This window comes from Cyclopterus lumpus, chromosome 19 (assembly GCF_009769545.1).
Source record: "Cyclopterus lumpus isolate fCycLum1 chromosome 19, fCycLum1.pri, whole genome shotgun sequence".
Taxonomy (NCBI): Eukaryota; Metazoa; Chordata; class Actinopteri; order Perciformes; family Cyclopteridae; genus Cyclopterus; species Cyclopterus lumpus.
The window spans coordinates 3,610,601-3,638,271 of record NC_046984.1 but is presented as its reverse complement, the minus strand read 5'-3'; the positions used below and the strand labels follow the sequence as shown (position 1 = coordinate 3,638,271).

General features: G+C 42.9%; 1 protein-coding gene across 7 annotated transcripts in view; it reads left to right on the top strand.

Annotated features, from left to right (window-relative positions):
• The window catches only part of LOC117748863 (caskin-2-like), a 46,083-nt gene that overhangs the window by 7,202 nt on the left and 11,210 nt on the right, over positions 1–27,671 (top strand). For 6 of the 7 annotated variants that reach the window (XM_034558975.1, XM_034558973.1, XM_034558972.1 and 3 more), the window contains 10 exons: positions 10,800–10,851; positions 13,720–13,817; positions 16,380–16,525; positions 16,961–17,056; positions 18,596–18,729; positions 21,340–21,448; positions 21,626–21,734; positions 21,917–22,011; positions 23,693–23,810; positions 25,390–25,518. In XM_034558975.1, coding sequence (XP_034414866.1) covers positions 10,800–10,851; positions 13,720–13,817; positions 16,380–16,525; positions 16,961–17,056; positions 18,596–18,729; positions 21,340–21,448; positions 21,626–21,734; positions 21,917–22,011; positions 23,693–23,810; positions 25,390–25,518 — 1,086 coding nt within the window. Of the gene's footprint in view, positions 1–10,799; positions 10,852–12,706; positions 12,747–13,719; positions 13,818–16,379; positions 16,526–16,960; positions 17,057–18,595; positions 18,730–21,339; positions 21,449–21,625; positions 21,735–21,916; positions 22,012–23,692; positions 23,811–25,389; positions 25,519–27,671 lie in introns of all 7 variants that reach the window. The other variant, XM_034558977.1, reaches the window with a different exon arrangement.

The following is a 27,671-nucleotide window of genomic DNA, read 5'->3' as shown; positions in this document are numbered from 1 at the left end:
ACAACCTGTTTGAACAGGAGTTACATCTCTTCAATGAAGTTGAGCTATTTAAATGTGTCGTTAAAACAGCTAGAATTGATATGTAACAATGGAAATGTTTTCAGCAAAAGAGCTCTAAAAAGCCACCTGCTCAACAACAAACAATATACACAGTTAGAGCCTAGCCTAGCATACATCATTTAAATTAGTTTAGGCCAGTTCACTAATTAACATCTATCAACAAAAATGTATCCACACCTAAACAGTTTTTTGTTTTGTTTTGGGGGAAGTCATGTGATCGAACTATTTCATGGTGAACATCAGCCTTGTTGTCACAGTCAGGTTGCCAATCCTGGGACCAGTAAACTTGCACGCGACAACTGCTCCAAAACCAGTGATCTCTGAACGTATCGGCCACCCGACACACAGCTAGAGTGGGACACGCTGCACAGGATTGCTGAGTGGATGGATTTACAGAAATAGTTCCGGAATGTAAAAAATAAAATAAAGAAAAAAGGTGATTTTATTTTTTTACATTTGACTTTAATGCTCAGCCGGGCTAACCACATCCTGGCTCATCTCTCATCTCGCGAGAGACAAAGAAAATAAATGTAACTTTTTTAAAAGTGTTGAACCTTTCTTTTTAAGATGTAACATTTGGATTCTTCTTTTTGGGTCAACGACTGCCCCCCTTCCACCACAATCCCCCACAATCTCACCCCAATCCCACCCAATCCATTATCTTGGCCTCCTGCTTCCTTCATCCCTTTACCTTGAATACCTTGAATATAGGACAATCCATCGGGACTGGTCAGATTAGAAGTCTGTTAGATTTAGGAGCATGTAAGACGAGGTGTATTTGTGCAAAAGTGTATAAGTGTGTGTGCTCGTGTGGCTTAAAGCCTGCATGTGTGTTGTCTCTTCGGATACGACATATGCCCCAACACCTGAGAGGATTCCACCCCTTTCAGCCCTTATCGTACCTAATCTAGAGTCTTGTTTCAAGTCTACAGCAGCAGGGTGTTGAAGTTAGCCCCATTAGCCCACCGGCTAACTGGGCTAATCACTCCTCTACTTGATTAGCCAGACATTTGGGTAGCGGCCAAGTAGTGAGTGAACGGCTTTCGAGTTCGCCCCGTCTTGCGCCGTATCCATTAATCCTGAGCCCTTTCCTCCCCTGACAGATGGGGTAGCTTGTCTAGGATTGCTTAGGAATTCACCAAAGGAATTAAGTGGTGTGTTTGTGTGGGTGTATGTTGGGGTTGCGTGTGTGGTTGCAGCACAGAGCGTCATTTAATCTTGCATAATTAGCCTTTTATTACTAGCTCCAGGCGGCACATTGTTGAGTCTGGTGCTCATCCTCATCGAGCGCCTTTCTTTTCTCCTCTTCCTAAAAAACAAGCCGTCAGTCAGGCAGGTACAATGTAGCATTCAGAGTTCGAGGCATGGTGTCACTGTTTTTTTTTTTTGCTCTGCCTCTACAAGCCCTGCAATAGTATTCATGTGTTTCGATAATTAAATAAAAACATACCTGTTGGCAGAATTTCCTGAGTTTGTAGTTTTGCTTTTGTGCTTGTACAGACAAGGAGGTCTCATTGTGTGTGTATTGACATGAATGTGCATACTGTATGTGTGTGTATAGGTGGTGAGGAACGCATCTACCCAAGTGGGAATCGGGCCGTATCAGTATCTGGCAGCGGTAATGAGAATCAGCAGGAGCGGTTGTCGTTGCGACTTTGATCTTCCACGTCGCCGCACCGTTTTGATTCTTCCCCGTCTTTGAAATTGGTTGCAAATAGAAATCCCCGTCTGTGGTGGCGGTTCACATCTTCCCGGCTTTGTAGTCGTTTTAATACGCTACTGTGCTTCAGAAGGCGATTAAAAAAAATAGATTGTTATGAGAAGTGCCTGCATAATGGCGTCTTGGTGTAATTTTCAGTGTATGTGCAAACCTGTGAGCTTTCTTTTTTTATTTTATTTTTTTAAGATGCATGCATTAAGTCTCAGACAGACAGGTGATCAAAACTGTCTCATCTTAAACCAGTGACATAAGTTATATATCGGTTGTAACCCCAAACTGCTTTTGCCCGCTGCATTATTGTGATTGCTCTCACTTAAATGTTATTTGGACGGGTCGAATTGGTTCCATATTACAGACAAGATCCAGGTTATACTTAATGGGGCATTTCAGCGATTTTATACGTGAAGCTCAAGGCCTTTACACACCTGAGGAGTGGCCGATACACGACACAACAATGTGAAATACTGGGCTGCAAATACAGTTGCTGCATTTAAAAACATTTGTGCAGCCTAAGCTACTGTAAGCTGTTTTTATTGGGTTTCCTTTTAGCAAAAAAGCTCTGAGTGAACGTTCCCTCCAGTAAACAGTTAAGCTTTACGCTGAAAGGATCTGGTATGCGCTGCCATTTGTCAAGGTTGAAAGGAGTAATTGTAGCCATCCCTCCTTATTCGGACCTGAGAGACTCTGTGTTATTGTACGGCTTAATATGTGTGTTCTGTGTTAAAGTACTCATCACAAAAACAGCAGTTAAAAAAAAATATACATTGATGAGCATGACATTCACACTTATTGACGTAAGTGCGAACGCTTGTCTTCATCTCCGACACAACAGCCAATAGTAGCTGACGTGAAAGGACAATTCAAACTTGCCCAATTGAAACAAATTGCTGAAGCTCTTGAGCCGACGACATCAGATGTCTCATTCTGTCCAACCAACAGTCCAAAACCTAAATATTTTATTTACTGTGTTGCAGAATTCTCATATTTCAGCAACTGGACCGAGCAAATGTTTTGGTATTTCTGCTCGTAAAATGACAAAACCAATTATCTAGATAACCGATTCATTTTCTTTTGAGCGACTTATTGATCAACTGTTGCGGCTCAACTTGACAGTTCATAACACTTGTTACTGCAGACGTGTTTTTGGTCTGCATGGAAAAGGTTCAGCCAGGTTCAATTCCCTACCTTGAGTTTGAGGATGGGGGAAAGGGTGGCACCATTCGGTGGGTTTTGTTTTGTGTCGAGTCGTTACTACATCGTTTTTGATCAGACCTCGTCTACGAGCGTGTAGTGTCTTTAGCCCTCGTCCCAGAAAACATTGACGCAGCATGTTTTGGCGTCTCATTACCCCAAATGTCCACATGTCCAGCGTATTGATCATTACCTCTTTGGCTGAATGAGAAATGTAATGACTTTTCCATCCATGAAGGAGTGGTTGACCTCATGCTGGTGTTTGGCTTAAATCCAATAATCCCCACAGTTAAATAACTAGCTGGACGGGGTCGCTGAGCAAAGTAGCCTTTGTGAAATAGATTTTAGTGTTCGTTTCTCTTTTTTTTGACCTCCGCAGCGTAATCGGTAACGGCCTCAAGGCGTTGCTACTCTCACTATTTGATAATGGAAACGAGCCAGGTGGAAATCCTCAGGACTCTACTAGAACCAGGTCAAGTCTTCACAATCTAGTCCACCGTGGTGTCGTCCAACTTGAGTGTGACTTTATTTTGTATTCTTTTAATATATTTACTATTTACTTCGGACTCGAGTGGAACAGTAGCGCCTGCAATTTCTTTTTTTTTTTCTTTTTTTTTTGGTTAGCTGTGAAGGCTTGTAAGAAAAACTAAGTTTTCTTCAAGATTTCAAATTTACTCTGAGTGTTTAATTGGTATGCAAACAGTCATTGTGTGGATGAAGTATTTAACTAACGTATTTGACGTTCAGACCTTTTAAGAGCTCAAAGCTAATCCTTCTAGTGGCATAGCCCCGCAGCGCTTGGTGGCATGAGTTTTTTTTAAAGGGCACAAAGGCAAAATGCCACGCCAGCAAGGCTATCAATAAAACTGAATTTGAGTCCATGGAAATTAGGAGTTTGGGTTATGGGTTAAGGATTATTACATTTTTTGTATTACTGAAATCAATTTTAAATAGCTGTTTCTATTATAAAATAATGTATTAGTTTTCAAAAGCGGAGTGTTTTGCCCGCCCGATCTCGTCATGTTTCCTTGATATTTGCTCTTCCTCAATAAGTGGGCCAAGCAGGGGGTAGAAGTAGGCGGTTTTGGGTGCATCCCGTTTTGCCTCAATCCCATTGAACCTTTTTGCCGTTCAAGATCAAAATCATGCTGAAATCCAATATTGTCATAATGCCTCGCTGGACAGTATCATCGTATTGCTCAACCTCAGATGTATGATGAATATCGATAACAACAAATTAGTTTTCCTCCAAGGCCAATGTTTGAAAGTAATGAACTGGTCCAGCCAAGAGCACGGAAACGAGCAGGGAGCTCTGCATCGAGTTAGGTACTGTAAGCAGAGCAAATAACAGATGATTTTAATAGTATGTAAAGTATTTTGTCCCCCGAGGTGCAGGGTTGAGGCGCGTTATGTAATATGAAACCTCCAGGTGTGTTCTAATCTCCCATTGCCGAGGAGGAAAGGTATACAGATGCAGCAACATACACAATGCTACAGATGATCTGTTTCATTCCCACACTGGGCTCACTGTCAGCGAATATTGAATGCGTCTGACCCAGTTGCCAGAGGCACCGCAGGAGATTACTCCGTACATTTTTTAACAATGGAGCAAATTTATTGGATAATAAGGCCCGGAGCTGTTTTGATGTGGAGGTTTTCTTTTTTTTTCCTCAAGACCCAGTTCCCAGTTTGTTTCTCTTCACAAACCAGCCCCGCGATGGTGCAAACATTGATGAGGAATCGTTTCAGCTAAAGTGTGTCAAATTGCCATGTGTGTGTGTGTTTAGTGTCTTGTGTGTGTGTGTGTGTGTGCGCGCGACCCTGGGCGTGCGCCTCGCACTGTTTACTGTTGTTCCGTTCCTCTGTAGGGTTGGGAAACTCTGCCGGTGAACTCCAGCTGCATTAACAGTACATACACATATCCTTTGCCTCTTTTCTATTTATATATGTTTTTATAATGACTGTCCGTTTACTTGAACAAAGAGTCGTGAACACACACATGAATACAAGCAGGCTAAAAAGCTGTTTCCATTCACAGTTCATGCGCAGCACATACTCATAGTCTCCCCCTCTGGTCGCCATGGCGGGGGGGAACCATACTGGGGCCGCCCCTCACTCAAATCTTTAAAGACATGATACTGAGTCTCTGCCGCCGCCGTTCACCTCATCAGCATCAACACTCATCACGTATCGGTCTGACGGACCAGGATTACGGATGATTACGCCTGACAATCGGAGGTCTCCCCCAAGCATTGTTGATGGACCAGTGGCATTTTTGCCGAGGTCCAAATCTTTTCCTTTCTTTTTTTTTTTTTTAAAGGGATGCAGGTAGCGGGGCTGCACAATGAATTACATTTTCTTTTCGACTGTAATACGGCAGACTGCACATTTTAAATAGCGGGAGGCACTCCATTTGTTAGAGGCGAAATGTGTATCTAAATATCTTTTTAAAAAGATACAATATTGCATACTGCTTGCATATCATAGTCTACAGACTTCCATTGATATTTTCAGGCTTTAAACTCGACAAATACAATTGGAAGCTATCGTGGCAATCAGGCTCGGGGCCCATATAGGGTTTGAAAAGTTCAATCTTTCTTGTCATTTGCTCAATTCTTGCATGCAACCTTTGAAACAATCGCCACATCACCAGATAGCCATAGTATCACATTCTTTGCTGAAAGTCTAACCACTTTGCTGGAGTTATTTTTGAAGTTGAAGTGTTCTGGAGTTTTTCTTTTCTTCTTTTTTTCGGGAAAGCAGCAGCAGCAGCTCAAGCTGACAGAGGCAATCTCTCTCTGGGCTCTCTCCTCACCGCTGAGAGCTGCAGGATGGCTCCCACTCTGTGAGACTTAACACCCCGTTCGTTTTTCTTTTTCTTTTAACGGCACACTCCTATGGGGATTTGGTCACCACCTGCCAAGGACGCCTGCCACTGTCGAAGCCACGCTGTAGACACTGTAAACTGGGATTTTACAGTTAATTTAAGGTTGCAGACACCTTCATGGATTATGATCCCACATTTCTTTTCTTTTTCCTACGTTTTAAAAAATCCTATTAAATTGTCATAGACCTGGTTGCATCAAACAACCAACAACAAGTGGGGTCGCATGCATAAATGTTTCTTATCATGTTATTTGGAGCCCCATTAGGCATTCTGTGGGACAGCTGGAGTGAAGCCAAGTCCCCGCTCTGCCTCGGTGGTTTGGTTTGAGGCTCTGTGTTTACCTTCCCAGTAATCAGAGCAGTTAAATGGATGTGTTCCTCTGATAAGTGTTTCCCTTGATGCGGTCCTCACCTGACCACAAACCATGTATTGCCAGAGAGACGATGTATATTGGTCTCGCCCCGGGCCACTGTGGACTGCACTGTTTGTGTGCCGCCCCCCTTCTCCTGCAGTGGCCTTTTCTGCGTTTGTTAATGAGAAGCCGGTGTGGTTGGAAGTGGAGTTGAATTCCCCGTGGTATAACTCCAAGGAATACTTTCCCGATATAGAGGGGAAAACTTTAACACAATGCCAAAAAGCCAAACCCAGAAGTTATTTGTAATGTTTTTTTAGTTTTTGTTGTTTTTTTACTCTTTTTGTTGTGGAAAGGCTTTCCTGCCTTTTTCTAAAACATCGAAAACCTTTTTTTAAGATATGCTGTTATAAAAGGCATTTTCAGATATTAAAATAAGAGGGCAAATGTTTGAAAAGTTAATGCAATATTTTACTTGTATTTGACGTATAGCCCATCTTGTCACGCAATCGTTTGATCAAAAACGCTGCCGCGACTCGTCTGACAGAAAATGGCGGGCCGCGTGTTGAAACCTGATCAATCCAAGCGACTCACCCAACGCTCGGCGGTGGCTGGAGCGCAATCAACTTCTCTGTTCTACCTTTCAGCACCCGACACATATTATCAGGGGTTGCACGAATGAAAGTAAAAACCTGCTGGAACTATCTATTGTATAACAAACAAAGGCAACACATTTTGACGTGCCAGTCCTTTTCGTTGCCGGGTCGTTTGCAGATGCATCCCACATGGCCGCCCGCGTCAGCTGTGTCCTTCCTGATAAACGCGGGATAAAATGAGCCATTGTTGTGTTCGCCGCTCATTTTTGTCCCCCGACGACCCACTTTTGTCGGGCCATTATTGGGCTGATATTGTGTTGTTTGAACCAAGAATTAATGAATGGAAATCCTTGAAATTTCATACATGTATCTCCTGCCAACATGTGAAATTATGTAATATTTTGCAGCCGTGCAAAACCAAAGCAACAGACGCCTCTGCCAGCTGCAGTCACGCTGAAGGCTGAGGGCGACTGTGGGTCAGCGGTTAGCAGGTCCGTCTTTCAATCAGGGGATTGGCGGTTCAATCCCCGCCCTAGTCGATGTGTCCTTGAGCAAGACACTTAATTGAACACTCTGAATTGCTCCCTGTGTCTGCGGTGTATGAATGTAACATAATTGTAAGTCGCTTTGAATAAAAGCATCAGCGAAAATGTAATGTAATGAAGGAGACGAACAAAGGCGGGCCAGCTTTTTTTTGTCTTTTATTTTTTATTTACATTTTCCTCCTCCTCCTCCGTGTTCTTTTATTCTCAAGAGGTTCGCCGCTATTCGCACACTCGTCTGATCGTGCAGCGAGTGTTTTTTTACACACGAGACTCCCCAAAAAACCCCAACAATATTTCCGTCGTCTCACCTGAATGGCAAAAGACATTGAATAGCGCCTTGAAGTGCTTGACACCGACATGTCTTCCACCCATTCACGTACAACGTGCAACCATCAGGACCTAGCAAATTCCCATAATTTGTATTTTCTGTCCAGGATGCTTTAGCTGTTCCGAGAGGGAGGGTGGCAACATTTTTGACTCTATGATTCCGTTACAAGATGGGAACAGTTTCCCTCGCTTTGTTTAGTTTAGGCCCTAGGAAACAACAGAGGGCTTCCTTGCTGGCAACTCTTCCACGGACAGCGGCTTTCAGCAGGGAGCCGAGTCTGTAATTTCCCTGCCTCTGCAAGAAAACACAACGCTTGAGATTGACTACACATCTGTTTGCACCAACTCAGTGTGAGGGACACACACACACACACACACACACACACACACACACCCATGCATGAATAGTCATCACGCTGGTACTTTAATTGATCCTGTTGTCAGAAGGAGCACCCTACTGATTTTTATGGGGAAGGAGGAAGGAAAGGAGGAAGGAGGGAGGGGGATGGAAAGCAGACGGGAGAAAAGGGAGCTGACAGCTCTGCAGATACATGGTTGAGTAGGGTAGCGTGGTGGGTGTGCTATGTGAGGAATGCCGGCTCGTGTTGTAACTAGAACTCCTGAAAGGCCCTGTTCTTTCCATAGCGCTGGGACAGTTTAGACCCCGTTTTGGCACGCGGCCCGACGCCCAACCCTTCTATCCGCCTCGTTATCAATGTGCCTTTTTGTGCCTTCAGGCACTTGTTTTTACCTTCAGCAGCAACAATGGGCCCGCGTGTGAACTTCCACGGGCTGCCGTGGAAATGAGTCCATCACAACACGAAGCGCACCCCGTTTGTGCACATTGATTTTATCGTTTGGTGAAAACGCATGTCACATGTGCAGGTCGGATGACTTTCTCTCCAACTTGTTTTAAATGTTTGAATACAGTTAAATTGGCGGTGCATGTTTGGTTCAATTTGTCACAATTTGTAAGCATGCAAGAGGCGATTTCATGGTACGTCCGTGGAAGTATTGCCCGTCTGTCAGACCAGCTAATCATTACTGAAAAGTCCTGCAAAATGATCTGTAGAAAAGAGTCGGAATATTGTCAAAAGTCTGTATATTGATGATGTAATCCATTTTTCTTTTCCCCAAGTTTTGTTCATACATTTCTACATAAAGGATCAGTGCGATTTACCTCAAATCATTTTCATAGTTTTGGCAATCAAACCGACGAATTATGAATAAGGGACTAGTACCCGAGATATGGGTAGCAGCAACACAACTATAAAAAAACATGAGCAGTCAGATTTCATAATTAGGATAATGTTAAACCTTTAAAATGCTTCAGGTACTGTAATTGTTGCTATCAATTATATTTGCTCTAATTGTATTCCTTTGCTCTGCATCCATATATTACATAATGTGATACATGCGCAATATGACTGTACATGATTCCTTTTCGAAAGTCAGCAAATGCCTTGCTCTCATTTGTACTCAAAAAGATAGAAGTAGTTGTGTGAAGAATGAAGCCAAACAGAATATGGACATGACCTCGATCGTATTTGACCTCGATACTGAACGGTGTATTTTAATGTATGTTTCTTTACATAAGAATGTCACTAACACTTTTTTAAAAATTGTTTTAGACTGTGTGTGGTTTTATAAGTTATGTTTTTATTTCTTTTTTGCAATCACTTATTGGTTTAGTCTATAGAATGTCAGAATATAGTGAGATAAGGCCATTAGAGTTCTCCATAGCATCAAATGTTCTGTTTCACCGTCAGAGCTTCAGCTTCAATGCTGCCGGAGAATGTTTGACATTTCTAAGTGACATCACAAATGTCTTAAACAACAAATCCATCCGTTCAAAAGGGAGACGATTAATGTTCTGCCAATCAACTGATTGATTTATTGATCCGCTGTTTCAGCACTAATTTCTACTGGTGGTTTTCTACCAGTAGAAATTAGTCTGAAACCTTCACCTCTGGTAAACTCTGCTTTTCTTTCTCTTTGACACACACACACACACACACACACACACACACACACACACACACACATGCACGCTTATGTGATTTTCCACACCCAAGTGGGAGAAAACAGTGAGGGAGATTGAGTGCAATGAATGGCTCAGTATTCCGAGGCCTTTGCAACCTGGTTCCTGGTTCCTGTGGGTCTTGGTGGACACTCGGGCCTTTACAGTAGATCTCTCTGCTGTAGGATGTCCGGGGATCTTTAGCTGTGTGAGAAGAGGTTCCTGTCCTCATTAGAGGCTGGAGAATAGATGTATGACAACATTAGTTGGATATCTTTTTAGAATGAGACTTTAAAGGTTGAGCCTGAGCTTTAGGATGATGGCCAGATTTGATTGGTGCAAGGTGATGAAAAGGAAGGATTACCTTAGTTTAAGAAATTGATATTCCATTTGAGACATTGTGAACCATCTGAAAGCATTTTTGAATTAATAGAAAACATTGAGTTTCAATCTCAATCACATTTTTTGGTTAACACAGGTGGAAGCAGGACTAATGACAGTGACGACTGGAGAATATTCCCTCTTGGAGTGAAGTATGAATGAGTAAGACACGGAGCAAGTAGCAGTCTGTCCATTCAAGTGGGGGAAAAAAAGAAAGGGGAAAAAAACAACTTGTCCATTCTTGCTCACTGAATTATGCTATTTTTGCGACCGGGTGCTGCTGCCAGGAAAAGGGAAAAAAAGATTTTTTGATCATGCCGTGATTGTGTTTAATGTTTGTCGCTGTCGATTCCAAAGAGCCGATAAGATAAGCAGTGTAGATGAGGTGGCATGCCACGTTTCCGCGAGGCAGAAGCACTTTGTTTTTAATCATTTGGCTGCTGCGAGGATGTCACACGCTGAGAGAGAGAGAGAGAGAGGAAGGGTGAGGCAGCAGGAGTTGAGGAAAGCTTCCCATCCTGTCGGGGCTGTCAGGTTGTTTGAAGGAAGGGAGCGACGACAGGGAGAAGTGCAGGAAGAAAAAAAAAACCACTATGAAAACACGCTCAGGGTCCGGCAGGGATGGAGGGATTTCTGGAGAGCTCTGGTGAAAAGACAAATATGTCACAGAATACTAATGCTCTTTTTCCATTCCCTCCCTCTGTCTCTGTCTCGATCCAGAGTTGCTGGGCTCCGCCAAGAGACTCAACATCAACTACCAGGACTCAGACGGGTGAGATGTGTGAGTGTGTGCGTATGTGCGTGTGTGCGCGTGAGTGTGAGTGTGAGTGTGTGTGTGTGTGTGTGTGTGTGTGTGTCAGCCCGTGAGATAAGGTGAGTCTAAAGAATGCAATGGAGGAGTCACTGTGTCTTGATTGACATGCATATTGAAAAAAAGCCCAACCTGAGCCTCCTGTTTTGTCTTGAGGCTCCACCACCGCGTGAATCATAACATCGTCCCACACATGTTCCGACATATAGTGCCCTTCGTAGTTATTATCTCTTTTTCAAACACGTCCAAAATTACAGGGAATTTAGTTTGAAGCAAGAATGCGCCCTTTTAATATATGACGACTCATCTGTGAAACCGGTTTGAGTTCAGAAAGTACTTTAAGTTCTGAATATTCAGTTAAAATCAAAATAACATAATCAGATTAGTTTTGTTTTTTTACCGTACAAACATTGTATGATGCTAAAAGGCATAACTAGATGTCCAGGTAACAAGTTAGCATCCTTACACCACCGGGCCTTTTGATTCCTCATATCTATGCTTTCTGACAGATGCACATGCACAAGCAATACGCTTTGTGGTCATTGTCTGTCAAAGCACTTTTTAAAGGTTCTATATAAATAAAGTTATTATTTAACATTTGCTGTTAACAGTCCCGCTTGGCTAAATAACAAATCTCCCAGTTAACGTTAACATAGGTTGCATTGAGTTACACAAAGTTTAGTTTTTTCAATTTTTGTTCAATTTATCACACATGAGAACGGTCAATTTCACGTTTCCATCAGAACAAGTTGTGGATAATACCTGGCCTCTGGTTCTTTTACTAGAACCACCTGGGTCGAGGTTCCAAGTTAAAACACTGCAGACCCCTGATTGGTCAGAGAGAATCGCCCCCTCGGCGACGAGGGACATCTTGCACAGACCCACCATGTTTAAATAGCCAAGCTTTAATTCACAGAACAACTGACTAAGTGCAGACGTTCCTCTGCTTCGAAAAAGGATTCAGCATGTCCCTTATTTCAGATGATGTCACAGCACGATGATTAGAAGAGAATCCAGCTCCCAGTAACCGCAGTAGCTTTTTCAAATGTTTTACATAACCTGTAACCACACAAAATAATGTGGTTTGAAATGTTGCGTGGCCAAACGCTTTTTGTCTATTTGCTCATCCATCCAGTTGAATTTTATAATATTTGTTTTTAGCTCGAGCAAAGGAGCCCGTCAGACATGCAAAGAATCCCCCTCTGCAAAGCCACTATGCGTGTTTATGTGTCGGCCTACAAGCAATGTGTGGGTCGGCCGAGGCCTGCGACGTGTATCTACATGCAGGGTCAGTACAGTGCGTGGGAGGTGATACACAATGGGGGTGTTGAAATTAAACATGTCCAATACATGAGGGAGTGTGTGTGTGTTCGTGACACAGAGAAAGGGGTTACCTGTGATATATGAGATCAGTGCAGAGGGGATGAAAAGGGAAGGGGAAGGTTAGCAAACAGGCGCTTGTCACTGAGTCAACACCACCCCAGAGAGAGATTGAGACTGTGTGTGTGTGTGTGTCTATGTAGAAAGGGGGGCTGTAAGTGACTCCGGATATGGACGTGGTATGGTCTAGTAGAAGAGTACATGGGTGGGTAAACAAACGTGTGTGTGTGCGTGTGTGTGCGTGGCTGAGGGGCACGAATGACTAAACAATGCAACTGATAAGATAAGCCCATTCACGGTCTGGAGATCCCTCAGATTTCATATCGGCACAGGCCGGCGTCTAAATGTCATAATGTCTAGCTTGTCAAACCTCACTGTCACAAAGTGCGGTAACTAATTAAAAACCAACACATTCTAACCACCAACTCCATTGCAGCTTGGTCAGTGGCGCGATGCTTTAAACTCTGGCGCTCTGGGTAGGTACTGTTTTAGAGTCAGTTTACGCTCTTTCCATGCATTGTGTTTTTTTTTTTTTAAACAGAAACTTCCATGTTCACAAGAAAACATATAGTTTCTGCTTATTACATTCATACAGTCTCTTTTCAAAATGTACTTCCAGCGTAGGTTTACTTTTATAGGTTCACTTACACAGCATTACTACTTGGTTACGGTCTGCACTGTAGTCGACGTGGAGTGTGCTGCAGCTCGGCTCTGCTTGCGTGTTGTTGCCTCCTCTGGAACGCTCACTGGGCCTGTCGCCCAAAGCAAAAGCAGAACTCATCGCCAAGTTTTGATGTGGGAATACGCAAGTATATGTGAACACGGATCTTATCTTGGCCGATAGTTGTTTCGAAGTATGCTGCATACACAGACTCGGCACATTCCCACACACCCACATCCCTTTACTTCTATCTTGGTGAGGACACTCATTGACTTAATGCATTTCCTTTCCCCTAACCTTAGCCATCACAACTAAATGGAAAACCCTTACCCTAACCTAAACCTAATTCCAACTTGATCCTTTAGCCAGGTCTGAACCAGACAAAAAAGTCCTCAATTTCCAGGAATGTCCTCACGTTAAAGGTCTCAAACTCAACTGGTCCTCAAAAGAAAAGGTGTACAAGCACACAGACACACTTGCCTTCTCAGTCTGAAGTGTTGATGGATGAATGGGGATATGCACTCATAAAAGCACACATACATTCTTATCTGAGGCTGCAGTTCGTAATGGGCTATTATATACACACACACACACACACACACACACACATCGTCTGAAGTTTTGAAGAGAGCATACACACACATTATCTCAGTCTGGAGTTTTGAAAAGGGGCTCGCCTGCTGTAAAGTCATCAGTATGATTTATAAGCCCTCTCATCTCTGTGTCTCTTCTCCCTCTTGCTCTCCCTTAACCACCCTCTCTCTCTCTTTCTTCTCTCTCACCCGTAGCTTCTCGGCGCTGCACCACGCCGCTCTGACGGGCACCACGGAGCTGCTGTCTCTGCTGCTCGAGACCCAGGCTACAGTAGATATCAAGGACATCAACGGTAACGCGATAGCAGAGCAGCGTTACCAGCTGAACCCTACAACTTATGGGGAAAAAAAGAAGAGAAAATGTCCACGTTTTGGAAAGTCAATTGGGGTTAAATCGAGCCTGAAACTTCCTCAACAGCTTTTTGACACTCTCAGCTGAAAATAAGTTTGACCCATATGAATAAATATGATTCACTTTGAAGTTAGTCTGCCGCGCAGCGACGGCCGCGCTACAGCAAATATCTTCAGACTCCAAGCGGAACAAATGTAGTAGAATCGGTGCTGGAGTGGCAGCTCGGCTGCCGAGACCGGAGGGGCGTAGTGCTCGTAACCGTGTGTGACGCCGCTGAGGTCAGCTATAGATTTATTGCGGACTGTTTTGAAGGTTGAATTTTACCCGTGCCTTCCAGTATGTCAGTTTGGGAATCCAGGGTTGCGCGCGCATGCTCAGGGGAACACGCGTCAGGGAGCATCACACCATTTGAGGCCCGTAGCACATTGTGGACTGTTGTACAGACAGAAGAACTAGACAAGGAACGGCGGACAGGACGCAGTGATCTGGGACGTGAATGTTATAAAATGGCTGCTTTTCTAAAGCGTTAGTGAACATCAAGGCAGGTAAAAAGGACCGTGGTGCATCCCGGTGTATCATTGCTCGTCCCCCTGTAATGACCGAGACAAAGACATGGCCTATGCTCATTAGCATAACTACTTACACACATACAGGGCTTTTAAAAATGTCAAGCTAACAAGCTTCATCATTAGCTATTCTATTGTAAAGCTACTTTCAACCCATCATTATGCATCTAAATCTAACGGTAATCATTTCTAAATATTTAATGTTGGCTGTTGTAAAGAACGAGGAACTGAAGTTTGATTAAACGAGAGGATGACATTCAACTAGTAGTTGAATGTCATCTCCTACACCAGCTAGGAGATGTATAGCTGGCCCTGTAATTCAGAATTAGGCACACTCACACATTTCCGATGCCTGTTAAATGTTCTCTCGTCAGGTCTGAGTCTGCAGTCATGTTACATATTTTGGAACATAAACAAAGGAGAAGGAGTTCCCTGGACTACCGATGGGCATAAGGCCGCCTACCTTGAAAGGAAGACCCCTGCCGCAAACGGCAGAAGAAATTTCGAACTTTTTTATTAAACCAAACATTAACCTTTGGCGGGGAAAAGAGAAGCCACGCGTGCGATGAATCAACAAAGTGAGCTCACCATAGACGATATAAAAGAAGTCGACCTCGTCGTTGTGATGTCCCCCATAGGTCCGAGGACTACGTTTCTTTAAGCCATGAGTACGGCATTTTCGACTTCGACCAGCGAACGCAAGTGACCATATTTGGACTGTGGAGTGAAATCCTAATGGAGACACAGTGGTAGCAACCTTTCAATCAGATTGTAGCCCCGCCCTAAAGCATACTCTGCTTCATGATCTAATTGACTCTAAATGGACCAACATTTACATAATGAACATCATTTTGTTTTGAAGAAGACTTGAAACTAGAGCTTGTAAACATTAGTTTATGGTTTGTAATAAATCATGTGAGAAGTAGGATGATTGACTCAATCCCACATACATACTTGTGACGTGTTACACTAATCAATACTTGACTCATGTGAGTCAAGATGTCACCCAGCTCCCCTCACTCACTGCAGAGTGTTTTAGCGTCTTTCAGCTCTTGGTTTTAGTTTTATGAGCGCACAACTTTAAAGAGTGAACATTGGACTGATTTAGAATCAGTGCTAATGTTGTTCTGTGTTTGCGAGATGCATGAATATAAAACTGTTTGCTAACACATTTGAGGTGATAACATGTCAACAGTGTGGTTACAGCTTGTTTCGCAGTTAAATATTTACATCTCCAATAGGGACTGATGGGCTTGGGGCTTTGTGTCGGAGGGTCAGGGGTGTGAAGCCAGAAAATAAAAGTCAGTTTTGGTCTTTGCATGGGATTTACTGACACTAAGGATAACCGTACTTTTTAATGGGGGCTCTCCAGTGTTTCAGTATTACATTTCCATAAAGTTGGATGACTTGCAAGAGAATGGTAAAATAACAATGCTGTAGAGGCCAGGATACAGCCTTCAAGTCCCGAATATGGCTCCCAACGAGCCCTTGATTCCCATGATGCAAATTGATCATTTTGATGGCCTAAGATCAAAACCTCTTATCTAAAAAATTCACTGTTTTGGGAATACTAAAAAAAAAAGTGTTGTTTTCTTGCAAGATGTTATTTGTTAAGGATACCCTATACAAAAAAAGGCAAAGTGCAGAAAGGAGGTTTCCCCCACTTTTCCTGGATCATTTTGGAAATGAATGGCCAATGGGCAAAACTTACAAATCTATTTGCATGCAAATTTGCACTTTGGCCATCGATTTCCTTTGTTAGACACTTCCTGCTTGCGAGCTTTCTGTTTAAAAACCCCTGAGGACATTATGTTTACGGATTCAAGGATATCTTGACTGATTTTGAAATTCTCCGTGGAGCTTCTTTAATACCCATCTCACTGCCTTTACCTTTCCATCTCACGGGCTCTATCCCTCACCCACGTTTCCGTCTCTAGGCATGCGCCCCCTCCACTACGCAGCGTGGCAGGGTAAAGCAGACTCGGTCCTATTGTTGCTGAGAGCCGGAGCTTCAGTCAACTCCACCTCCAATGATGGACAGATGCCATTACATCTCTCTGCTCAGTATGGACACTACGAGGTGGTGAGTTCACACACCTGCACATGAGCTGCAAGGCATTACCAGTCCCCTGAAATCGACTCCCTTTTGTATCTCAGCCTGCATTGTCCGCCAACAATACCAGTAATACCGGTAATGCCACCACACAGGTATTGAACGCACACATTCCTTTCCTCCAGCCTCATCCCTGTGCCTCCTGGAATCTCTTAGTGGATAGATACAAACACCTCAAGCTGTCATATAACCCATATGGAGGCCTGACCTCTTTGGTACACCATCAAACACAATACTAAGACAATCCTAAGCGGAGACCGCGGCGGAGCTATCATATGTTCCTCTCTTCTGTTCAAAGGCAAAACGTCAACACAGAATGTGTTGGGATGACTGACAATGTGAGTGCATGTGCATAATACATAAGGTGGTATCACTTACGTTATCCTTTCTCCCTTTCTCTCTCAGTCTGAGATGCTGCTGCAGCACCAGTCTAATCCCTGCCTGATGAACAAGGGGAAGAAGACGCCTCTAGATCTGGCCTGCGAGTTTGGGAGACTGAAGGTATGAAAATATTGTAGTCCCCAAAAACAAACTAAATGATATATGATTAATATTTAAATATATATATACATATCCTATGCTATGATAAACATGCCTCCAATTTATGATCGAAGTGGGATTCATCATTCAGCACACATGGGCGAGAGCAGAGTTGGATCTTATTTTTTCTCTTCACAGAAGATATGATTAGAGAAAATATAAGAGAAATTTAAAAGAACATTGCCGCATGAGGCCTAGTATCAGCCACCTTCCGCGTTATTTAATTAGCATCATCTGTTTAATTGTAGCCCTCAAGGTGTATGTTCCTCACTGCCAATATTAGTGTCGTCAATACAAGAATATTAGTACGAGCCTTCAGAAGCCAGAGGCGTGTATATGCACAAAAACAAAGATGTTTTCACAAAAAAAACCGTAGTGAGAAAGTTCCTTTAGGCTTTACAATCTGTACAGAATATGACCCTCGCTTCAGGTGAGTCAAATGGCTCTAAGGTCACGGCAGCCTGACTTATACTGGAGGCCGATATCGTTACGTGAGAATTAACACAAGATTACTATTTTCTGTATCTCCAATTATGTGCTAATGTTTCTTCAGTGAGTTCAGTTAGTGACAGTGTGGGCTCCCCTGTAGCTCTGACAACTTCATGGTTTAGTAGTCGGAGGCGGGGCTTAGCAAAGTGTCTCTTTCTTGACACTTATTGGCTAGCATATACACCGGTACCAATGCGTTTGTCTGTAATAAAGTGAAATGGCCTGCTTAAGGATCAGTGCTATGGTGCTGTTGGAGGATCTCATTATGCCATTTGGGGATTTCCTTTGTCAATCTTTTCATTGAGAGACTAAGGGACTCCATGTAGTGATTGGCCTTTTTCATGCAGTCCTTCTAATCCAATTATTAGCATATGAAAACACCCTCTTTGGCCCTTTTTGGATGCAGATGGTCGATGTCAAACATGAGCCATGGCTTAGATGAAGTGACCCAGAGCTAAATTAAGCTTGTATGAGCGAAAGGGAAATAGGCTTCAGTGGCTCTTTTTGGATGCACACACACTGTAATGCTAAAATGATTGCACATTGCAGTGTGTTTTACAGTTTCTCTGTCACATTGGTGGATGAGCCTGGCTAGGAGATGTATAGCTGGCCCTGTAATTCAGAATTAGGCACACACACATTTCCTATGCCTGTTAAATGTTCTCTCGTCAGGTCTGAGTCTGCAGTTTAGCTGTGAAAGAATAGAAGGCTTTAGGCTGTTTTGTGACACACAGACTTTGTGAGTGAGTGAGTTTGTGGGTGAGTGGAGGCTATGGTATATTTAGACAGCTGCTGAGTACTGGATAAGACTCTCTGTACTAGCTTGTCCCTATATATACTGTAAGTCACCATATATATATTTCAATCCTTATATTTTTACCTCCAAACCTCACGGCATTGCAATTATATTTAAGTACTTCTAATGCTGTAATTCTTGCCCCGATTCTGCCACTACTCTTTTCTCACAACTCACACTTGCTCTCCATTGTGGTGTCTTTGATTTCTCCTTAGGTGGCTCAGTTGCTGCTGAGCAGTAACATGGTGGCCGCGCTGTTAGAAGGGGACAGCGGGCACGAGAACATGGACTCTCCATCCACCACTCCTCTCCACCTGGCAGCCAGGAATGGACACAAAGACATAATCAAGTAAGATCACAGCAAGAAGCAGTGTTTGAAACACAGCGGTCACATGGTCCATTTCGGCCCGCTCATCTTCCCTGCAGCTTCTGTCTCCTTCTCCCACAGCTACTGCTACTGTTACTGCTGTTTATGCCAACTGCTGCTGCTGCTGCTACAACTATAACTGGAGTTACATTTTAGTTTTTACTGTAACCACTATCCTCTTTACTAGGGCTGGACTGTATTTAAGAAGTCGTTGAGTCACTGTGACATTACCCATTGTTTTGTTTTGCTGTTGCCATCTTGGTTTTTGGCAACCTCTCTGGCAACAACCGTAATAGTGGTAGCAAAAGCAGTTTGTGCTGTATTACTGTTGGTGCCACCATATCCACTGTTGCATCTAAAATAACAACACAATAACAAACACTAGTTCTACGACAACAACTAGTTGTACTAATACTATAAGATTGCCATAACTAGGGCAGTCAGTGCCAATACTTCTACGATTGCTGCTGCTGTACAGGCTGCGTTACGACTTGTACAATTACTACCACTGATATCACCCCTGTTATTGCCATCATCACTCCACTTCACAGATTACCGTATGTGTGTCAGACCTTAATTTACAGCTGCAGGTGCTCAACATTTCCCCTCAGGTAGCTTCATGAAATACAACCAGTAACCATCTCGTCGTTCAAAAAGAACAAACTCTATACTGCAGTGATATTTAATCCCAGTAACTTCAGTTACCCAAGAGCGTGCATGTGTGTGTGTGTGTGTGTGTGTGTGTGTGTGTGTGTGTGTGTTTATGACAGCATATCTGTGTAAATATGTATGTGCTTAGCATAGAAACTCCACCCTGCCTCTCGGGCGCATGCTGCTACCATTATCAGATATCGTTTGCAACACTCTCTCCATCCTCCTCTCTCCTTTTCCTGAACTTGGAAAATGAATAGTAGGCATGAAGACGGGCTTTCAACACAAACATGTGAAAAAAATATCACTGCATTAGCACACAAGTTTATTCAGAGTGTACTCAGCAGAATTTGCCTGTGATCTCCCACTGAGGGATTTATGTCTCTTCAAAGAGTCTCTGTCTCTTCCACAGCAGACGTCTTATCGTACCTACTTTTTGTACAGCTAGAGAAGTTTTCTGGGTCTGGTTCGAACTGGAGCTGTAAAAATGTGCACACAAACAAACAAGAGATATACAATGTTGTCCCCTGGACGATGTGAAGACTTTGTTGTTAATTCAGTATCATAGATACATGATGTATGTGGTAAGCTGTTTTAATTGTGATAAAGAAAATTACAAAATCTGGAATTTGGTCCTCAAAACTGAAGGAGACCCCATGTTGAGAACCTTTGCCATGGCATATTCTATACTTAATTTATACATTAATTCACAGTTTATGTAAAATATAGTACAATAAATTACCACTGCAAGTACGCGTAGGTCCGCTGGGGTTCGCGTGGTGTAAATTCTGTCATCAGGGTGTGTTTGTGTCGGCTCTCTGCATAATTTTACAACAGTTTAATTTTTGCTAGTTTAGACATCATTCTGTAGTAGACTCATGAATCATTTAGTCTCATCTTAACCAAGTGTCAGGACCACTGTCAAGAAAAAGACATTCTTGTGAAGGAGGTTGGAATTTCAGAATAAAGTCATACTATTTTGTGAATAAACCTGTTACAAGTTTAGATATATGTGTCAGCTTTTACCTGTCAAGAATAAGACCGCATACTTCCTATAATATTGTGACTATTATTCATAAACATGCCTCTTTATTCTTTAAATTCTTTCTGTATTCACGTTTTTCAGAAAACAATTTAAAAAAATGAAAACAAAATATTTTGAGAATGAAGTTATAATATTACGAGAGATGTATTTTAATACGCTGTCATAGCAAACAGATGGGAAGATGTGTCAGCTTTTAAGTGTAAATGGGAGAACGTTTTTTCTTCCCTTTATTTTAATTTGATAACATTATGGATATTTTTTTCTCCTAAGAAAAAAGTCAAGACTATTAGTTCAATTATAATTGTACAATACAATTGTAGTTGTAATACTTTGTTTAATACTTTTTGTAATGGTAGTAGCAATAGTAGCAAACTGCTGCACACAGTCTGTCAACCATGATGTGTGAAATACTGTAAGGGATGTGATCAGGACCGACTATTTTACAAGAAATAAACATAACATGAGAGTAGTCATCACGAGGAGAACAATCCCAGAGAATAATTTTGCAATATTGCAACATATTTGTTTGGAGGCTTGAAATGTAAAAGACCTTTTTCTCATTAAAGTTATCTAATGTTTCCTTTTTTTACTAACTTGTCAGACTGTGTTGGTAGTGGGTTGACATTCAGAGAACACCATGCAGCAGCTTCAGTGTTTTCATCAGAAGAACCTGACTCGACGTTCACACAGCGAGCCGAGGACCTCCTCCTCTTGCAACCGCTCTATGGATACAGCGCCACCAGCAATTAGCTACATTTCTTAGCGTGTGGGCAGATGGGGGGGGGGTCTATGGCTTAATGAGATGTTGCAGATGTCTGTAACAGTTGAATAGAGGAATCTGTTTTCTGAGCGGTTGCTTGCGGCCTTACATGAGTGCTTCTGCTTTAATTACCCAGGTTGCTGCTCAAAGCCGGTATTGACATCAACAGAGCCACCAAAGCCGGGACGTCTCTGCACGAGGCTTCCCTGTATGGCAAAACGGAAGTAGTGCGGCTGCTGCTGGATGTAAGCCAAGACGTAAAATGTTGTAGTTCAGCTGATGTTTTTATATTGACGGTGTAGATACAAAGACAATTGCAAAGTAACACAATTGTTACGCTTTAATAAAGTAGGGAGGGTTTTGTTATTAAACTGAACCTCACCCACAGTAAACCCAGTGTGTGTTTGTGTATGTGTTTCTAGGCGGGCATCAATGTGAACATGCGCAACACGTACAACCAGACGGCTTTGGATATCGTCAACCAGTTCACCACCTCCACAGCCAGCAGGGAGATCAAACAGTTGCTTAGAGGTTAGTGACTCTTAAAAACAAGTTTTATTTGGGACTTTATTGATGCTTTTATGAAGTGGGGATTTTCTTTGATGGATACAGAGGCAGTGGAAACAGTGAGGAGGAGGGGCTTGCTCAGTGGCAAAGAGAGGGGTCAGAATAGAAATAAATGATAGTGTCTGTATCTTTCTGTCTCCGTGCAGAAGCGTCAAGCTCTCTCCAGGTCAGAGCGTTGAAGGACTACTGGAACCTCCACGACCCCACCGCTCTTAACCTCCGGGCTGGAGATCTTATTATGGTATTTGTGTGTTTCTTGACAAAATAACCCTTTCTCTTTAATGTCTGCCTGCTTCAGTAAGTTAGCATCACCCCTGTTTTTGCTTGAGTTGTTGCGCCTCTCTTGCTGCCATTCTCTTGCTTTATGTCTTCCAGTTTAATCAACAGCTTCAATAACAACTTTTTTCTTTATACCCTTTGTTAGCTTCGTTTGCAAAGTCATTTGTTCATTTATATTGCGATTTAAAGATGACAGAGGGGGTAATGCTTTTGAATGGAGTGTACAAATTGAAGGAGACTTAAGATATAAATTAAGCATTTTACAGATTGCTGTTAATACAGGGTGGAAATTGGCTAACATACTATTGTTTTTTTGATTTTTCAATTGATATTCAAGATATGTATTGGAAATAAAAAACAAAAAGTACTTAATTATAAACTGTAATTCTTATATAACCTACATAATCCTGAGCCTGGACGTGCAGGCCTGCCTCGAAGGAAGTCAGGTGACGTGGTATAACGAGTAATGTGTCACACTGGTCTGAAGTATGCATGATGTTTGTAAACCCACACCACACATTTATAAATCCCAATCTTTGTGTGAGAAATTAGGTATGCATTGTTAGAACGTCGCAACTATGACCTCATACTCCAGGTAGCCCTTTGGGTGTTGGTGTAAAAAGAGACGCTCACGGACGATTGAAAGACGTAAAATAAACACTCCAGACACACGTCTTCTCCTTTTTAATAGTTACATTCACGGAATCTCATTTAACATTGTGCATATTTACTTTGCTGCGCCTCTCCCAAGGGAAGGCTTGTTGTGTGTTTTGTTCATGTCCGTGACCATGCAGTAATTACTGTAACACGGGTCACGTACAGGTGAACCGTGTTACATTTCCCCAGACTGGAACTACTTCATCCTTAATCCATTCAGCCGCAAGTCATTTTCAACCCAGAAGGCAGCTGCCTTCACTCTGCCTGTTCACTGGCGGGGGAATTGTAGTGTGGGGAATTATACGGTAAAGACTTTTGTGAGGGGAGGCTTGTTGTTAGGATTTGTGTGGGATGTTGCGGAGTAATTTAGTGTACCCTGAGCAAGGAGACCACAGCAGAGGAACAGGCACAAACCTGCTGCCGTCGCTCTCTCATTAACAACTTGTTATCGCATTCCCTCCCCCTCCACACACATACACACACGCACACACACTCGCTGTTTGCACTAATTCATGCTCACGCACATTTTTGTGTTTACGTGCTTACTGCTGTGTATTTTGATATCTTATTTACGACTCATTGAGACATCCCCGACTCTTGTACGGACTCGTATGTTGTTGTGTGGTGGAATCCTGTCGGAAGGCAGAGGTGTTTGTTTTTGTCCTCCACTCACAATGAATATACTGTGTACTTCCAGCTAATTGGCTCTCTCATTATGGACTTAAAAACATGCCTGGAGGAGTCAAACACGTGACGTGCATACTTAGCGTTGGTGTGACAAGGGAAAATGTTATGAAAGCAAACCCCTCCAAGTTCCAAATTCTTCCCCCACTTTAACCAACGCTCTCAGTCTTCACGTGGTGTACTAATTTGTTTGAGACTGTTTATGTTCCATGCTCTTGTCTAATGTGATTGTGAATCGCCGCGAGGCTAATGCTGCTCCCAGCGACACTGAAACGTGCTCATGATTTGTTGGTTGGTGTCAGGTCCTGGAGCAGCACTCAGACGGCCGCTGGAAAGGTCACATCCATGACACCCAGCGGGGGACAGACCGGGTGGGCTACTTCCCCCCTTCAGTGGTGGAGGTCCTCAGCAGACGAGCAGGTAGACAAACAAGCAGCTCACACATGCATAACGTATGCTGCTTCATGACACACTACATTGTGCATTTCTTCTCAAATATGTTAGGCACTGTTCTTGGTTGAACTACCCAACAGTTTATAATATTAAGTTAGAATGTACATTCTTGACCTTGAAAGCAGTAGTGCCAACCCTCATTCACTGGCTCGTATCAGCCTTCACAATTACATTCTAAATGTCTACAGTAAATGAAACATATGTTGGATTTGAGAGTCCACCCCCAAGAACATTTTGACTGAAAACTATGCAATTTCATATTATATTTTTACCATTATTGTTACCTTAGATAATGACCAAATAACTTAAAGACAACACTTTTCTATAGTTGAATTATTATTTTGTTATTTACACAACCTTCGTCTAAACATTTAGTTCTGCAGGACGTAGTACCGCTTACTACTGTCCTGCTTGGAGCACTGAAGGCCACTGAGTAATTGGTTTCCATATCATACTCCGTCTATGATAACTCTGTCCCAGTGCCAGATGGAACCCCTCATCCTGGGGACTTGACTTGACAGAGTGCTGTTAAAAGGGCTAACCCAGGGCATTGGTTATATATCTGGGCTAAGAATATATCTTGACAATTGTACACAAGCAGGATCTATCATGTTGGCATGGATGATCACTGGACGGTTCAGCATGCTTATAAATCATGTGATTTAAACCCTTTGAATAAAAGGAATATGATCCCTGTGTTTGTTTTGCAGCTGTAAAGCCACTGACATTCAAACAGCGGGACAAGTATAGCGAGGGGTCCAATAACAGCTACAGACAGACAGAGACACACGCACACACTCAAGCTAAGCTAAAACACTTCATTCCAAGGTCCTCAACAAGCCAGGAAACACACACAAATGTAGATATTCACACACGGAGACACACATTAATAGGATTACTATGGCCAGATTGCAAAGTGTCAGCGCAGTGCTAAAGCCCTCACTGTGTGTGTGTGTGTGTGTGTGTGTGTGTGTGTGTGTGTGTGTGTGTGTGTGTGTGTGTGTGTGTGTGTGTGTGTGTGTGTGTGTGTGTGTGTGTGTGTGTGTGTGTGTGTGTGTGTGTGTGTGTGTGTGTGTGTGTGTGTGTGTGTGTGAGAGAACAGAAAGAGAGTTTGACTTTAAGTCGGTGACGGGCTCTTTGCTTATGAGGCAAACTCAGTAGTGTGTGTGTGTGCCTGAGCTCTGTGATAATGTCAATGGTGTCAGCAACTGTGGACCAACAACACACAAAGGAACAGTAAGCCCTATAAGTGTCGCTGGTGATCTTATACTCTCTTTCAGCATCCTCTTATGCAACACCAGTAGGGGATTTACGTGAATTTGCTGTTTTTTTAGCTGTTGTTCCAAATACTCAATGAACAAGAATATATGATAAAGTTCATAATGTGTTCACAATACTTCAAAGGGGTGTTTTCTGTTACCGTCTTACAGTGTCTTCCAGTCTGTTCCCATAGCTGTGCATGCAGTTCAAACTGACAAAACACACATGCATGTACATGAACTTCTTTGTCTCACTCATGCATGCCATCCTGTCTCCCTAACCCTAGGGGTCACTCTCTCCCGGCAAGCCTCAATGTCTAGCCAACGACAACATTTAACGTCCAGAGTTTCTCCCTCAAGCCATGGTTCCACCCCTCAGACTGATGACTCATACACCCTTGGTTATGATCCCGCAGGTACACACACAAACACACACACACACACAAATAATAATCCAATGGTTCTGGGGGCCCTCATCTTTTTGAGGTGACTTATCTCTTGTTGGAAAGTGAGTCAAACAAATACAAAAGTGTCAAACAAATATGAGGACCACAAAGAGACACGCTGCGACCACAACAAGATAAGCTTTGACCTCAAAAAGACACTGTATGACCACAAAGAGACACTGTATGACCACAAAGAGAAAGTGTACGACCACGAAGAGACCCTGTGCGACCTCAAAGAGACCCTGTGCGACCTCAAAGAGACCCTGTGCGACCTCAAAGAGACAATGTACGACCACAAAGAGACAATATACGACCACAAAGAGACAATGTACGGCCAGAAAGAGACCCTATACGACCTCAAAGAGACAATGTACGACCTCAAAGAGACAATGTACGACCACAAAGAGACAATGTACGACCACAAAGAGACAACGTACAACTTCAAAGAGACAATGTATGACCACAAAAAGACCCTGTGCGACCTCAAAGAGACTCTGTACGACCTCAAAGAGACAATGTATGACCTCAAAGAGACAATGTATGACCACAAAAAGACCCTGTGCGACCTCAAAGAGACTCTGTACGACCTCAAAGAGACTGTACGACCTCAAAGAGACAATGTATGACCTCAAAGGGACAATGTATGACCACAAAAAGACCCTGTGCGACCTCAAAGAGACTCTGTACGACCTCAAAGAGACAATGTACCACCACAAAGAGACCCTGTGCGACCAGAAAGCGACCCTGTGCGACCACAAAGAGACAATGTACGACCACAAAGAGACAATGTACGACACCAAAGAGACAATGTACGACCACAAAGAGACCCTGTGCGACCTCAAAGAGACAATGTACGACCTCAAAGAGACAATGTACCACCACAAAGAGACAATACCACCACAAAGAGACTCTGTGCGACCAGAAAGAGACAATGTATGACCACAAAGAGACTCTGTGCGACCAGAAAGAGACAATGTATGACCACAAAGAGACTCTGTGCGACCAGAAAGAGACAATGTACGACCACAAAGAGACAATACCACCTCAAAGAGACTTTACGACCTCAAAGAGACAATGTACCACCACAGAGACCCTGTGCGACCAGAAAGAGACAATGTACGACCACAAAGAGACAATGTACGACACCAAAGAGACAATGTACGACCACAAAGAGACCCTGTGCGACCTCAAAGAGACAATGTACGACCTCAAAGAGACAATGTACCACCACAAAGAGACAATACCACCACAAAGAGACTCTGTGCGACCAGAAAGAGACAATGTACGACCACAAAGAGACTCTGTGCGACCAGAAAGAGACAATGTACGACCACAAAGAACGACTACAAAAAGACAATGTACGACCACAAAGAGATGCTGTACAACCTCAAAGAAACGCTGTGCGGTCTCAAAGAGACACTGTATGACCACAGAGAGACACAGTAGGACCACAATAAGGCGCATAAGACTACAAACGATGCGGTAGCAAAGGTTAGTTTGTAAATTGTTTTGTTATAAGTCATTTATTGAGTTGGGGAGGGAAGAGATGAAGGATCTGACTAACTGCTCAAAGTACTTGATGTTAGAGGACAGGTGAGTGCTGCTAGGCGGTGGTTATTCAAGCAGAGGGATATATCAGTGGGCAGCAATCCAGGGCCTTTGTACCTCCTCAGCAGCTGAGTTGTTCTCAAAGCGTGAATAGAACGTTTTCCATTCATCTGGGGGAGATGCCGACATTACCTCAGCATTTCTGGTTTTCCTTTTGTAGCCTCTGATGGTTCTTAATAGCTACTTCCTAGCTACAACGCCATTGATCTGTTGGTCTCAAAGCTCCCATTTCTGCCCTAAGGAGCGAGAATCAAGGAGGCATCTGAGTAGCCATGAGCAAGCCTTCACTTTTTACATCGGTTATTGTCACATATTAGGCGGATAACTCATGAGCGTCTGGTTTGGCATGATTTACATAATTAACATTTTCCCTGAGATATTTAGCCTAATAAATAATTCCCATTGTTCAAAAGACACCAACGTTATATTCTGGGTGATTTTATTAATGAATTCACAATCAGAATACCAATACATACAGATGCAAATAATGAATAAATGATATAAATGCATTCTGC